Here is a 15,845-nt window from a genome sequence, read left to right on the forward strand (position 1 = left end):
AACAACTGTGGTTTTACTACCGTGGCATACAAAGAGTGCTGAGAGAGTCCTACACCCCCCAAAAAAGTTACAGTTTTGCACTTCTGGTTTCATCATCTCGAAGTCAATGGGGTTTTTTGAATGGGGTTTCAGTTAGATGTCTGAAATAAGGTCTGTGGTTTCACACAAGCTTAAGATACGAGTCAGTAAACACCCCTCACGTGGATATTAAAGCATTTACGTGTCTTTAAAAAGGTGGTTGTTAACAAGTGGCTAAATGAGACTACAGAGACTATAGACTTTGTTAGGGACATTAAACATCATCATGTCGAATACAGAGACCCGCTAAACACTAGTCCGTCTTTACAGGCAGACTCTAGTTGCAAACTATTCTAACTTTAACTTTCAAACTTCTACACTGATCAATTTATAGTAAAATGTGTAGAGCACAGTGTAGTAAGAAGCTCAGTGGGGGAAATGTCAAAGTCATGCAATGGCGATGTAGAGTTAAGTTAAAAGCTTAACAGCACCCTTTGTGGCCACAGGTAGCAATTATGGCAAACTGCTGAATGCTAAAAGTTAACTAACATCATCATTAGTAGGTAAATATAAGTGGCAAAACCTCTGACTGTTTTGAATTTAGCTGTAGTGAATTTAATTGTTAATTATTTTAAGTTTTCATTTGTAAAAGGAACATTGTGTTATTTCTTCTTTTATATGTTTTGTTCACTTTAAGTCGTTTATTAAACAAAAATGCCAAACATTCATTGCTTCCAGCTCAAATGTGAGAATTTGCTGTGTTACTCTGTGATAAGTCATCATGAACTGAATGAAAGTTGGACTGCTGGTTGGATACAAAAGTGATTTGAAATCACCTTGTGCACGGGGAAACTCTGAGGGCATATTTCACAAATTCAATGGGGAGCGAATAAAAAAATGGATCAATAATGACAACAATCATTACTTTCTAATTACACTGGAGCAGGCACACACCTGACAGTCCTCTGATGTTGGTAGTCGAGGTCGTGGCTGTTGCCAGAGCGTGGGTAAGAGAAGCTTCTGGAGCTGCGGTGCTGGTGGCTGATGGGATACTGGTGGACAGAGGCGTTTGGCTGGGACGTGCTGTAGTAGGGAGGGGGGATGCTATTACTGGTTTCACTGCGATAGTCGCTGTCCCTGTCGTCCACAGCGCTGTCTGGGTCTTCATCTACACATGGAAAGAAAAAAATTGAATTTGTCCTTTTGATGGTGTCCTGATTGAGAACAGTAACACAAGAGAAGAAGAAGTTCTTGATTTTTATAAAATAAAAGCAAGAGAAAGCAAAAATAGCATGAAAGTGATGATCCAAATCTACAACTTGCCATGTGGCTCAGAGATAAGGAGCTCTAATCAGTGCTGAACGAATCTTTTAGCGCAATGTTAATTACAGATAATATAGAGGAGATGACAGCCTTCCACTACTGAACCCCTATCAGACTCAGACCCAGGTCATTCGGAGTGCATCCATACATGAAGCACATGATGAACCTCAGCGGCCTCCTTCTCCTTCTCATCATCGTAACCGAACATAAATCCATTCGTGCTCGTTAAAGAGACGCTTTATTTTTCTGTGGCGTGCATAGATCAGAGATTAACATCCTGCAGGGAAGTGATGAGAGACTTTAACGGTGCTGAATCAGTCAAAAGCGAAACTGGTATCTATTAATCATTCATCACTATCCATCATCGACTCCGGCGCTCTGACGTAGGCGGCCGCTGCGCCACTTACACCACCATCTTCATCTGTCTGGGCGTGTAAACACTAATTAAAGGCATCGAACTTTGTTTCTCACTTCAACCGTGTCCTCACGTGTCTCCCTTCCTCTCTCTCTCTCGCTCACTTCATCGGCTCGCCATCTATCATTACCCCCCTGCTCTTTTCTTTTTGCTCTGAGTGAAGAGAGATGGGATGAATCGCTGCAGCGAGTCTGATAGACGCCCATATAAGACCATCTGCTAATCACAGCAAGAAAGAAAGCAATAGGCACGAAAGAGACACAGTTTTCTTTGCATATATCTAACGTATGTACTGTATATATAAATATCAATGTGTAATATTGACAGTCCAGTCCACAAGTAATTGCACAGGGACATGTTTTTCATTATTGCAGCTCTGTACTGCAGCGCATTGGATTTAACCATGACCATGATTGATGTTTAAGGGTCTTGTTCACCTAAATTACTGCAACAAATTAAGTTGTTGTCAATGAGGTCTGTTCATTATCTCGAGTAACAAGTACATTGCTTTCTGGAGAGCGATGTCGCCGTTTCATTTTTTAAATGTCATTTTTTTAATGCTGTGAGCACCACAAATGAGATTTAATTGAACTTCATTGTTAGGTGGTTGGTGGCAAAAATCACAGAGAGGGGTAAACCTTGGCAAATGCAACCAAATCTATCTGTGTAAAGGACCCCAATGCACAAGTTTGCCTTTGTATTTTGTTCTTATTTTGTTGTGTCCTGTAAAAACGGAAGTTTGTATTTACATACATACATGTGTCAAGTTGTGTACTTAAATTATCCTAAAAATTTCCAACAATGTTCAAATCCAGAAAAATCTGTATTATTATTGAAGGTAATGGTGGTTTTCATTTGGTTGCTTGTCGCTATAACTACCAGAAGTGAGTCAGAGAGGAAGGAAGTCAACAAATGGGACTAAACGTAACGAGAACATTTTTTTAAAATATTACCTCATCAGTGAGCTTGTTTAACAATAAACACAATATCCCATGATCCCACTACTTACACCTTCTGTTTTGTTTTGTTAGAGAGACCTCTGTGGCAGAAATAACTTACTGGCCCTTTAAATTCCTGACATTCAGCTTAAAGGGTGTTTGAAGGTGAACAGTGGGACTCATAGCTCATTTCATGTACATTCAGCTGCCTATATACAAGTCCTACACTGTCACTATGTATGCAAACACCCTCAAATGTAATCTGAAAGTCAGAATTTTACCCTCTACCTTCCTGGTTCTGTTCAAATGTGATGAACTGCAGAACCAGAACCAAAACAATAAAAACAAAATTTGAGACTCTCCAGATACTTATAGACTGCACTGTATGTACAGTATGTATACTTACTTTGTTGTTCTCCCCATAGACTCCAGTTACCTGCAATACAAACAGGAGGGTATCAGTATTGATTATAAATTATATTGGTGTCTAAACATAAACATGATTTCACAGCATTAACACTTCAAAGTTTCCAGATGGAGCTGCTGAATGGAAAGAGAGAGCAGAGGGAGTGCTGAGCCTCCAAGTCTTTCCACCTGCAGCAGACAGCTGCCTCAGCAGAATCACCAGACTGGGCCAATAGTCGAAGCGCAGCAGCATCCTGGAGGAGCTCGCCTCCAGACATCTGACACCACTATCGATCCTTTACAGTGCAGCCATCCGGGCCTTTCTTCCCCTCTAACACACACCAACCCATGTGTGGTTACACACATAATGCACACGCTGAGCTAAAGCAATCTAATTACATCCCAACAGCTAAGCACATTATTCTCTTGTTCAACACAAACAAATGACTGGTTTGTACAAACAGTGATTGGTCACTTACAGCACTGTGTCCCTGGTACACGGAGAGGGCGCTCCTGCTCCTCCTGGTAGGAATACTGGAGTCAGACACAGGAAAAACTTTCAATTGCTGGATTTATGAATTATCTGCAATATAGTTTTTCCCACAGTTGATCACATGAGGATCTGTGGGGTAAGGGATGCAACGATTTATTGGCTGAACATTGGTATTGGCCAGTATTCACCTTGTTGATGGCTGCTGGCCTATTGAGGAATGAGATGACATTCACTGATAGCAGTGGTCGATGTTAATCTGCTGTGTTGCATCGATTTTGCAGTGGCACATTCATGAGCTACTGGCTCATGACATCCATGCTATATATGCTTTTTATGTTAAAGATTGTTACATTGAAGCTTGTTTCATAGATTTATATGATAGAATTTGTGCTCTTTGAAAGAGACTGTCATCAATCTACCAACATTTATTTATACTCGTGAAATCATTGAGGGGTGACCCTTTTTAACAATGATACTGAGTCCAAACAAATCTAAGAAATGGAGAAAAGAAAACAACAACAATGAGATATACTGACAAAGAAAAGGCTGTCCTACAAGTGGCTGGTAAAAACATGTAGCAAGTATGGTAGATAATTTAATAGAAAATTAGAATAATTTAATATAAAATGCAAATACAGTTATGTAAAATAGTTACGATTAAAATAATTGGATGTTAATTCACTTAACATTAAAAAAAACATAGCATCAGCTTTTAGCCAAATTGTTATTTTTAACATCTGTATCTGCACAGACTTTCCCAATCGGTGCATCCCTAGCTGGGCTATTAAATCAAACGGGGTGACAGCTTACATCTTGGTCCCTCATGGCGTTGAGCTGCTCCAGTTTTTTGGCCCAGTATCGTGCCTCATCCTCAGGGATATCTGAAAACAACAAGCCAGACAAAATCAGGTGACAACAACAACCCCAATGGAGGTCCAGCGTCATAGACCGTTGAAATAGTTATCCACAAAACTTTTTGTGAGACCACGATGTAAGCTAAAATAACCCAGTTGCAAATTTTATTTGACCCAGATGTGATTGTTTGAGCTTCATGTGTAGAACTGCAGAGCACAGTGACATTGAACATTGGCCTTTTCACATAGAGCCCTACAGCTATAAATAGGTCAGGTCCACAAACTAAGGAGTCAGGTGTACAATATTGACTGGAGGGAGGAGAAACAGTATGAAAATGACACCTAATCAATGCTAAGAGGAAGCTTGATCACTGAGATGGAAAGGACACAAACACTCTCCCTGACACATAAACGTACGGGCAGCCTTGAACACATATCAGGGAGAAATAGGTCAGGTTAATCAATTAGTCAGAGGGATTATTGGTCTTCATATATCACTGTTTCCTGTGACACAGACGTCATTTATATAAGTCATCTCCTCCTTCCCTCGAGCGTTGATAATTTCCAATAGTTTCATATTCTCATCTCCTCTCACCCATTGACAGTTTCTTATTTTGACGTCACGGTTATTGATTTCTCACCGAGAGGCAGTTCGAAGCGAGTGTCGAGCAGCACCAGGTGGAGAGTGGGATCTTTGGTGCCACAGATCTCGTTATCCGTCATGATGACCTGAGAGTCCAGTGTGAGCCACTCCCCTGGACCCTCCTGCGTACAGAAAGACATTCAGCAGCTGACACACAAACAACACGCTGTACGAAAACAAGTCAAACCCTGAGTGAGCGAGTCCCTTAAGTATATCTGAGTACAGAGTGTTCAACAGTATTTCTCAAGTGGTGGTGGCGGCGGTTATTGGCAAACCTCATTTGACTGTCGGATGCTACGGAGGGGAATCCACACAGTGCCCACCATTGTGTCCCAGATTAACCCTTTGTTCCACACCTCTACTGTCAGACCCAGGTCCAGGCGGTTAATCTCGCTGGATGGAAAGAGAAACAGAGACAGGGACGTTCAAAATCAGGAGAACTAAACTAACTTATTAATGAAATACATTTAAACACAGTTGTGCAAAGTAACCAAGTAAATTCACTCAACTAATATAATTCACTATTTTATACTTCTACTCAATGACTTTTCATAAAGAAATACTGTACTTCTTATTTATTTTTTCTTATTATTCTCTAAACTAACAAATGACTCATGATGATTTAATGTATGAATTATTGCCGGATATAATGAATTCCTGTTCCAGGTAAGGAGTGTTAATTCACATTTATTTCATGCATGAACGGATATGCAAAAGTTGGCTGGATTTCAGTTACATGAAACTTTATTTCAGACCCATGTATTTACTCAGGCTCATTGAAAGCACACCACTACCTGTTCTAATAGAAATATGAAGCTATTTCTCTAAGTCACATTAAACATAATAAACATAAATGTATAAATACGGTTACATAAATAAACTTTAATGTAGCTGAAATCCATCCTTCTAATTTAATACACATGTATGAAGTAACTGTGATTCTACATCCCTTACCTGATGATCTATTTAAGTGGGAACCAGTCACATAAAGTCATGGACTGGAAAATCAGGTGAAGTTTTATAGTCTACAAAACATTTCTGTAGCTTCACAGCAAAATAGCGTAGCAGAGTTTTTCTTAACAGCCGAAGTGGACTGGGACTTGTTTTAAAATACAGCATGTCCAGAAGCCCTGAGGTCCCAAACTGATTTGACTATTTTAGTTGTTGTTGTAGTTGAGATAATTGCTGCAGCGCCGTTTTGCTGTTTTGTGGTTGACAAAACTTCATCCAACTTCCATCAGCATGAAGACGAGTAGATAATGACTGAACACTCAATTTTGGGCCAACTGTCCCTTTAGGTCGGAGTTTGACTGTATTAAGTTAAGGGTCTGAGTGCTTCTTCCGCCACTGTTTAAAGACTCAAACACACATAAGATGCACGGTAATTACTTGTGGGCTTCACCGTGACAAATATAAGACACGTCTCTGTGGGAGAAAGCCTGTGAGGATCTAGCATAAAACATTTACAAGACAGCAGGAAGCAGGACAGAAAGAAAAAAAAAGAAAGAGAGAGAGAGAGCGAGGGATGGATGGATGAATAAAGGGAGGGAGGAGATGATGAAGGCAGTGGAGGAGGTGATTGTATCGCATGCCTGGAGGGAGAAAGTGGGAACTTTAATTAAGAAATAGGGGGGACTGGATTTCCCGTCTCAGTGGTGACTCCTTTTAAGAAACGTGCCTGTTTGATTCATGGCTGTGACTGAGGGGGCACGGTCGTTTAACGCTAGTTTGAAGGAGGGGATGAGGAGGCTCTCTCTGCAGCCCAAACATTACATAACACAGCTTCACTGATGCAACCCCAGCACAATGCTCAACGCCTCCGAACATCAGGACTCCGCACTCAGCCTGCCCTGCTGCATCCCACAAGCGAAATGACTCTCGCCATTCATCGCCCATATGCTGCCACACCGGATCTCCCTGCGAGTCGAATACTCTGTGTTGTATAATGTTATAGTGCCAATATTTACTGAAGTACAAGCTCAAACAAACTAATTGAGTGGGAAATGTTACTAATGACGCCTAGAGCAGAGATAGGAGGAGGAGAGTGAATATGTGGGGGAAAGTAAGGTAGAAATAGGGAGAGGAGGAGGCGGAGGAGGAGGAGGAGGAGGGGCTGAGTAGATGAAGATCAAGGAGCTGCGTTGAGAAGAAGTGACAGAGGAGAGGAGAGAGGGGCTGGGAGGGAGCCAAGGTTGAGAAGGAGGATGAGAGGGGGCAGAGGTGTCGAGGGAGAGCAGATGAAAAAGAGGATGAGGCAGTTGTTGGAGGCGGATGTGCGGATGCGTAGAGGAAGAGCTATGCGAAACAATACAGGGATAAAGGGCACTTGGGATGGAGGAGTGAAAAAAGAGGCTGATAGAAAGCGAGTGATGAAAAAAAAAAAGCACTCAAGCAGCTGAAGTGGAGAGTAGATGAAGAGGATGAAAGCAGAGGAGACAGCGAGAGAGGTACAGAAGGAGAAGAGAGGAGAGTTTTGTCTGAAGATGATGAAGGACTCACAACATGAAGTCTTGCTCCCAGCTGGGCAGGTTGCCCCTGACAGCAATGGTTGTACTCTTCACATTTTGTACCTTCAGAGTCACATAAGTGTTGAACTTCTCTGTTGAGGAGAGAAAGAGATGAGGAAAGAGATGAAACACCTCAGCATTAGAATATAATTAAGATAAAGATGTTATATTCTCTCCATCCATGGCTGCGGCATGTAATGTGTCCGCAGTCAGCCTCAACATCTATGTCACATAACAGCGAGTCCCTCCCTCCTGTGTGATCTTTCTATTTCCAGGATCCCAGGTCTTACCTTGGGGTCCATCCAGCTTGGCTTTCTTCACTGTAGAAACACAGAGAGGGACAAAGTCACACACAGAAACACCATCTGTTTCCACTTCTGAACGCTCCTGCATCCTCATTTCTGGCTTTTACACAGTGAACAGGCAGAAAAGGGATGCTCATGATCAATTAAAACGCAGTCTGTGAATTTAGATAAAACACACACAATATGAATTTGTGGAAATTACTGTAAAAACACTTTGTAGATCAAGAATTCTCACACATTTGAGACTTATTTTCCTATCATCACTACCTGGCAGAGCATATACTGAAACTGAAAATGCAACTATGCAGATTTGGACCGTGCTCAGCCTTTTTTGCCATAAGGTCGAGACATGTTGGCGCCGGGTGTGGTGGCAAAAAACAGCTCTCGAAAAACATGGGCTGCTTTCCCGCTGCTCTTCATCAGCGTGGGATTTAGAAACAGAAAGTACAGTAAAAGAAGAACCACATAGGAAAGGTTAAACAGATGGCCAAAGCACATATATATATATGATTTTTATTTAAAAGTAGTAGATGTATTGGATTTCCAGTGAAGTTTCAGTGCACTGATGTGATTTTGGACAATAAAATTCATTGTTAAACTGCCTCCATTACATTCCTATCTTTGTCTCAAGTTTTTGATAATCATATTTGAGGGATCATTGCCAGAAATTTGTGTTAATGTATGTAATGTGTTCCAGAAAATCCTGTATTGCTCTTTAAACAATTAATCATTTTCAGCATTGCTCAAGAAAACAGTCAAACAGTCAATTTTGTTTTGATTTATTGTAGCCTACATGATTTATTCATTAATCATGAAAATTAGGGATGTATGACAAGATTTTTTTTTCAGCAGATACAGATAACTGATAGTTACCTGCTTCTCATGGTCTGACTGATAATTTCCCATTTTTGTGAAGAAGTTCATAACTCATAGTTTATGCAAACCTTTGGGCAAGAAAGGCTTAGATGTGGTGAGCCATGAATGACTTAGCTTCATAGCTGTAATAAGATTTGTTGTGTCAGAACTCAAAAAGTTTTTCCTTCCTCTCTTGTGAATGTGTTGAAATTTGCAACCGTAGATCTATAGTGGCTCTACCCAGCTTCTTCTTCTTCTCCTCTTTATTTCATCATCATCTATTGGTGCATCACAAACCAACTTTCGAGGTGCAAGCAGCCACCTACTGTATCATGATGAGCTCTGTTTATCAGCTTGAATTCCAGCAGTACCAATAAATAACCAATAATATATATTTCACAGTATTCGGACGATAATTTATCAGTATATATTGCACATCCCTAGTGAAAATATTCAGCAGATTATTCACTGAAGAACATAATGGTTAGTTTCAGCCCTACATGAAACCATTTCATTTTTCTGAATTTGAAGATTAAACACATCTACATGCAGGAGCCTAATTATGTCTGTTAACTCCAGGAAGGTCTTTATTGTAACAGCATTCAAAGTGAAAGTTCCCACCTCTATCAAACATTTGTGTCGGAGGATTTTTCAGCGTACAGTTAAAGCCTCAGCTCTCTCTCTGCAGCACCTTTTCAGCAGCTTTGACGTAACTCACACATACATATTTAATGCTGCTCTCCACCCAACACACACATGCATCAGAAGCTCCCCACACTCACACTGCAGGTGAGCGCACATCACTATACACTCAGGTTTATATTAATAAAATGCAAACGCAAGCTCAACGCGCTACATAGCCGAAACCGGCACCTTTATCGCCCGCTTGAGAAACGCGACAATTCATGGCTTATCTCAAAATATCACCATCCACACCAGAACTGGTCGCCATAGTAACCGCCCCAAAATGAAAAGTTGATGGGAAATTGCCCTGAGTCAGCAAGGCACTTTTTTGTTTCCATTTCTCACTGCTTTTACTTCATATTTCTTTTATGCAACACACACACACACACACACACACTCAAGCTAAATCTGCAGCTTAAGTGCCACGCTGTTACATCAGCACACACTCTCACTCAACTGCAGTGACTAACTCACATACGCCTGCAGCAATGATAATAAATATTAATCTCTGCTTCCATTCATACCTCAGCAAACCTAATGTCAAGTGCAACATACCAGAGCTCCAACACTTAGTCCATTATCCAATTAGTCGATCGATAGAAAATTAACTATTTTGATAATCGATTAAATGTTAAATGGAGGGATTCGCTGCTTTTCTTTGTCATTGTTTTGACATTTTATAATCAGCAGATTAATCAATAATAAAAATGATTGTTGGTCGCAGCCCCACTCGGGTTGCAGCGATATATAATTTTCAAGGTATAACGTGGTATGAAAATTGACGATTTTTATACCATGTACAGGACATTTGCTTATCTACAGCATTGATTTCAATCATAAGTGTTATTAAAAAATAATATTTAAAGTTTATATCAAGTTTAAGGTCTGTCATTATGTGTCAACTGATATTAAAGGATAGTTTCACCCAAAAATAACTATTAACTATTCACTGTCATGCTGATGTCTATTTGTAGTTGCAGTCACTACCTTCTTCATTTGTTTAGGAGAACGCTGCAACATTTTTTAAAGCTCCAGAAATGTTTTGTGGAATACGAAATTTCACCCAACTTTAGATAACTGATATATACAGATAACTGTATATCTGTGAGTTTGCATCTTAAGGTAAAAATTCCAATCCAGTTTTCTGTAAATGATAAAAGAAAATGAAACACGTCAATGCAGAGAAGACAACAAAAACAAACTATGTCCTCAACAGTCCTTTACATTGTTTAGGTGGACACCATCAGAGCCTACCTCTTGCTGTGTTTTAGTGCCAACACTAAAACCGCACTGGAAATATATCAGTTCATGAGGAGGATCAATAAAAAAGGAATTGGATTTTCGACAGTGGAAAGCTGAAGCTTAATAATAGCACACAGTCATAAATCTCTCTGACAGGGTGACTTATGATGAGAAATGTCCACAAGCCCCACAAACAGTATTTTGTCACAACTGCATGTATCTAGGCAGACAGGACGAGCCCCGACACACACATACAAACATACACATACAAATACTGTACATGTAAGTACCTATAACTCATAAACAATAAGCCGGCGGAGGAGGGCTATAATATTAAATCAATTGGCTGAAATGTAGGTTATGGGTGAGTAGCCTAGATTCAGAAAACGAGGTCAAAGACATAACTATCTATCAACATCTGATTAAACAACTTAAAGGACATAACAAATCAAAAGGGTGCTTGGGTTTTTTATTCTTTAATCAGAGGATGCGCTGCATAATCTGTGAGGCCCAACAGTAAATTTTGTGCAAGCCCTTTCTTGAGCAGATACTTCATTCAGGAAGTACCTCTGACACAGCAGACTCTGAGTTATGGGAGCTAAGCCGATTGCCAAGAAAACAGAGAGTCGACAGGGAATCAAGCAAACCCTTCAACTTGAACTGTCAGGGAATGTAAAATAGGGAGCGGGTGAGCTGAGTTCAGCCATCCAGTGACAAAACGATGGCTGACATGATTCAGATAGACAGCAGTGCCTTTTTCTGAAGGATCATTTATATATACATGCAGATCTGCAGGATTCCTCCCAACTGCTGACAGAGACATTACACTCTCAGATTTTAGTGTCCAAATCAGCAGGGAGAAAACTGGACTTGAAAGTACATGTGAAATATCTGCAGGAGAAAGAAGCCAAGTTTTTCAGAGTTAATCTGTATCCGTGTCTGAATTCTGCTTTGTAGGCAGATGCTCCAAAGAAATGCTGCCTATTCAAGAGGCTTGAAGTGCTGTCGAGGCCAGAAATAGCTCCAGTCAGGTAAGCATGAATGATGTAACAGGAACAGAAAGAGGGCCCTCTGCCAAGTCTCGTAGTCTACGACACTGACAGCCGCAGCCAGTGTTTATGAATGAATAAAGCTCGGGGTCTTAACGACACCCGGGACTGACTCAGTGCAGGACAGTCAGTGGGTGGACCTGGTGGGACGGGATGAGGTGGGCTGGCATCCATAATGGGCGTGACGTATAAAAGGTGACTTTGAAGCCTCTGTTACTTTCGTTTTGTAACTGAAGTTGCCATCATTCCATCTACGACAAACGACAATCTTTTCAGTACAGCTTATAATTAAGCAAACATGAAAAATATTCTGGAGGTTCATCTAATTCATTGTGAGGGCTGCAACTAATGATTATTATCATTATTGAATGATCTGACGATTATTTTCTGCTTGTCAGGAAATTAAAAAACGACCATCACATTATCCTAAAACAAGGTGGCATCTTCAAATGTGTTGTTATGTCCGATCAACAGTCCGAAAAGCTGGCACTGGTGCTTAAAAAATAACAAATCAATTATCGAAGTAGTTGCCAATCAATTTCGTTTGGATCGACTAATCAACCAATTAGGGATGCATGATATTGAAAAGAACTGTTATTGCAATATATACATTTTCTGCAGGAGTTTTCCTTTACATAACTTGAATAGCTGTGTTTGAATAGAGATTAATCACTCAAGAATGACTGGGGTGATTGTGTAGTGAGTGCATTTTCATCAAACAACCAATGTCAGCTCTGCTTTGTTTGATAAATTGATCAAGAATAAATATGGTTCGCTGTGCATGCAAGCAACAAACTCCCAAGAGCCCTTAAATTGGCCTGAATTATGTAACGTTAGAAAGACTTCTCTAGTAGATTAGTCATGGAAAATGAGAACTATGAAAGCCTACTTGACATCGCAAACTCTGCGACGAGACTATTGCACATGCGCACATTGTGATGTCCATGCTGGAACAATACTGTGCAGCTCTAATTGGGATGTTTTACATCATTTTTTGACATCTTACAGACCAACAATTGATGAATTTATGGAGGAAAAAAAACTGACAAGTTACAACCATCATTAGCTGCAGCTCAGATTCCTGAATGACAGGTTCAATGGTGAGATTATAAGCATACTTTAGGTCCTCCTCTGCTTAAAATCAGGTCATGTGAGGACAAACTCCACAGCAAAACCTTGATAATTGTGATTCCTGTTTCCTTCCAGTTCGAGTTAACACAACACAATCACAATCCTGAGAAAGCTGCTTATGCAATCATGCTGATTCAACCCCCACCCCATCTGTCCGATGCAAGACCACAAGGGGGTCCTCCCTATCTTAGCTCGGGCTGCATTCCCCCTGATTATTATCATTATAGATATATACTGCGTTCCTGGATGCGATGCTGGAAGCCGGTGTTACTTTATGAGCAATCGCAGCAGCAGATGCTTATTCATCGCCCTGAGAGGCAACAGTGTCAGCAGCATCAGGTGCTTTCAGGAAATCTGGTAGGAGGAGGTGACGCATCGCTTCAGGGAAAACGTTTGAGGAGTGACGAGCACCTCTCGACTGCGAGTATTCCCTCACGACTACAGCAGAGCGGCAGCGCGGAGGCGGCGGAGCGGTGCGGCAGCGGCAGAGCGGTGCGGCAGCGGCAGCAGCGGCAGGCAGGGGCTTTTCCTCGTCCTCCTCTGACTGCCCACGCATGAATGAACGGAGTGGATGACACACACACACAGAGAGAGAGAGAGAGAAACCGCAACAGTACCCGCCAGGGGAGGAAACATCCTCCTCCGTGTAGACATTAATAGAAACTCATTCAGCCTCATGGATGTTACACAGTCACGACAACAACGCTCTCAGCTGTCAGGCAACTCATTCATGCAAATGTGAGGTCGAAACAGCACAATTTTAACAAACATGTCCAAAAAAAAAAGTCTCACAGCGGCATCCCCCCACTGTGTGTGGAGCTGCTGTGTGATTTAATGACTGCTCAGCACAAACCCTCCGCCGGGCTACACACACTTTTCTACGGGAGGCTGACAGCCCGCAGGCTCCTGTCAGCCGGAGTGCTACTTCATTAACGTCAAAAAACACAGAGGGGGTTTTAAAAAATGCCCCTTTAACGTCCTCTCTTACCTCCCACACACAGCAGGGACATCTCTGATAGCGGCGTGCGAGCGTCCCCGGCTGTCCTCTGCTGAGTGCTCCGTGATTTTGTTGGGTCGGTCCGGTTGTGTCTTGGTTACACACAAAAAAAAGAAAAGAAAAGAAAACACTCTAACCGCCGAACCGTTAGCCGAAATGGTACCGGAAACAAGGTGGCATCATCTCAGAAGCGCGTCGTCGTCGTCGTGTGTGTGTGTGTGTGTGTGTGTGTGTGTGTCTCTCTGCGGGGCTGTCGCTCTTCTGACAGGACAAGACACACGCAACACAGGAGTGGATTCCTCGCTGCCCCCCTCTCTTCTTCCTCCTCTGCATTGCTGCTCAGCTCTCCTCCTCCGCCGCCGCTGCTCCTCCTGCGCGCACAGCCATCTTGTTTCAGCAGCAGCACCCTCCGCGCGAGGACAGTTCCCCCGCGCCACACCGCGCCGCCCTGACGTCACGGTTGATGAGTAGCAGGCAGAGAGGGGGGGGAGAGAGAGGGGGGGGACACAATACTGCCCTGTTATGATTCATTCATTATTATCAAGACATTAGTTTCCTGTGTTTCTTTTATAATCATGCACCTGCTCTATAAACAACATTTAATATATATATATATATATTGTTTTAAAAACATACACAGCACTTTATGATGATGATATCGTGTGTTTGCTTCATGATGTTTGAAAGGATGGAAGATCTCAGCTTTATCTGCAGCCTATATGCGCCAAAATGCAATATATATAAAGAGATTATAATACAGAAAGTAATACAGGGTTAGTAAGTTTCCTGTTTCAGTGCACTGGTGTCATTCTGGAAAAATTAAGTTTACTGTTAAAGCAACATTATGTAGAAATTGGCATTTTGTGCAATCTGGCAACACCGCTGTCCTACATACAAATCCCAGGTGTGTATCAATTTTGCGGCTTTTCCACCAAAATTAGTGGGTCTACGTGGGTTTTTTAAACGCGGGTCCTGCTAAAAATCGCATATTGAGCCCATTCCCACTTCCCGCAGGAAAGGCAGCCAGTCTGATTTTTGTCTGAGGCGTTACGTCGAACGTCACTGACGTCACGTTTCGCAACACGAATGCGCCGGAAACGGTTGTAACAGAAGAGAAAAACAACAATGTGTTGTGAAATGACAACATAATTTGAGCCATTCGGTCCTATAACATTTGCACGATTAAATTATTTTATCCCCATTCAAGTTAGCCGGACGCTATACAGGAAGTTAGTCGGCGATCCAGGTATTTTCACAGCCGGGAAGTCAAGCTTTTTTGGCTTCAAAACACCACTGAGCAGTTTTTATAGGAATTAACAGGGCTCTGCCTCCAACACTGTGTCCAGTAATAAAACGTCCTTGAATAGACCGCATCACAAATTCCTTCCTTATTTACGCGCCACCACCGGGTGTCGATAACGCGGACTGGCTGAGACAGAGACACCATTCACTCTGTTTTAAGACACTGTACCATCAACATGATTTTAAAGCTGATATTTTAAAGTAAAAACAAGTGAACAAGTGAATTTCCCCAGTGAGAAATCAATAAAGTTTAATCTTATTTTATGTTATGTAATCTTCTTATACTACTCAAAATTAGTTAGGGATACTGGGATATGGGTGCATGCGTGTGCTATCGATAGCGATATGCGATATGCGATATGCAATCAAAGTCAAATAAAATTGGGCAAGTCGCAATTATTTTTGAGGACCAAAAATATTCACAAAACACAAAATAAAAATTCAGATATGTTACAGAATGAAACAACACTAAAATATCCCAATATCCCTGACTAATTTTGATTAGTATTATTCTAACTTAGACTTGTCTTCTTCATCACATCCTATTTTATTGTAGTAATGGCTTTTTTTAACAGCAGGAGAGAGTATTTTATTTAGAAATCATTTACAGTCAGTATTAATGATGACTGTAATACTGGATAATTATTGGTGGCATGTTTGGTCAGAGGTCTACATTGACCAGTT

The 15,845-nt window shown here is 41.3% G+C and overlaps 1 protein-coding gene across 1 annotated transcript in view; it reads right to left on the reverse strand.

The window, feature by feature from the left end:
* LOC141016201 (protein unc-13 homolog A-like) overlaps positions 1–14,235 on the reverse strand; it is a 35,356-nt gene extending 21,121 nt beyond the window's left edge. Inside the window, exons 1-9 of the mRNA XM_073490438.1 lie at positions 13,851–14,235; positions 7,887–7,916; positions 7,589–7,688; positions 5,365–5,482; positions 5,088–5,211; positions 4,403–4,473; positions 3,579–3,633; positions 3,101–3,130; positions 973–1,186 (exon numbers count right to left, since the gene is read on the reverse strand). Coding sequence (XP_073346539.1) covers positions 973–1,186; positions 3,101–3,130; positions 3,579–3,633; positions 4,403–4,473; positions 5,088–5,211; positions 5,365–5,482; positions 7,589–7,688; positions 7,887–7,916; positions 13,851–13,872 — 764 coding nt within the window. The 5' untranslated portion in view covers positions 13,873–14,235. The remainder of the gene's footprint in view (positions 1–972; positions 1,187–3,100; positions 3,131–3,578; positions 3,634–4,402; positions 4,474–5,087; positions 5,212–5,364; positions 5,483–7,588; positions 7,689–7,886; positions 7,917–13,850) is intronic.
* Between the last annotated feature and the right edge of the window lie 1,610 nt (positions 14,236–15,845).

This window comes from Pagrus major, chromosome 21 (genome assembly GCF_040436345.1).
Source record: "Pagrus major chromosome 21, Pma_NU_1.0".
Lineage (NCBI taxonomy): Eukaryota > Metazoa > Chordata > Actinopteri > Spariformes > Sparidae > Pagrus > Pagrus major.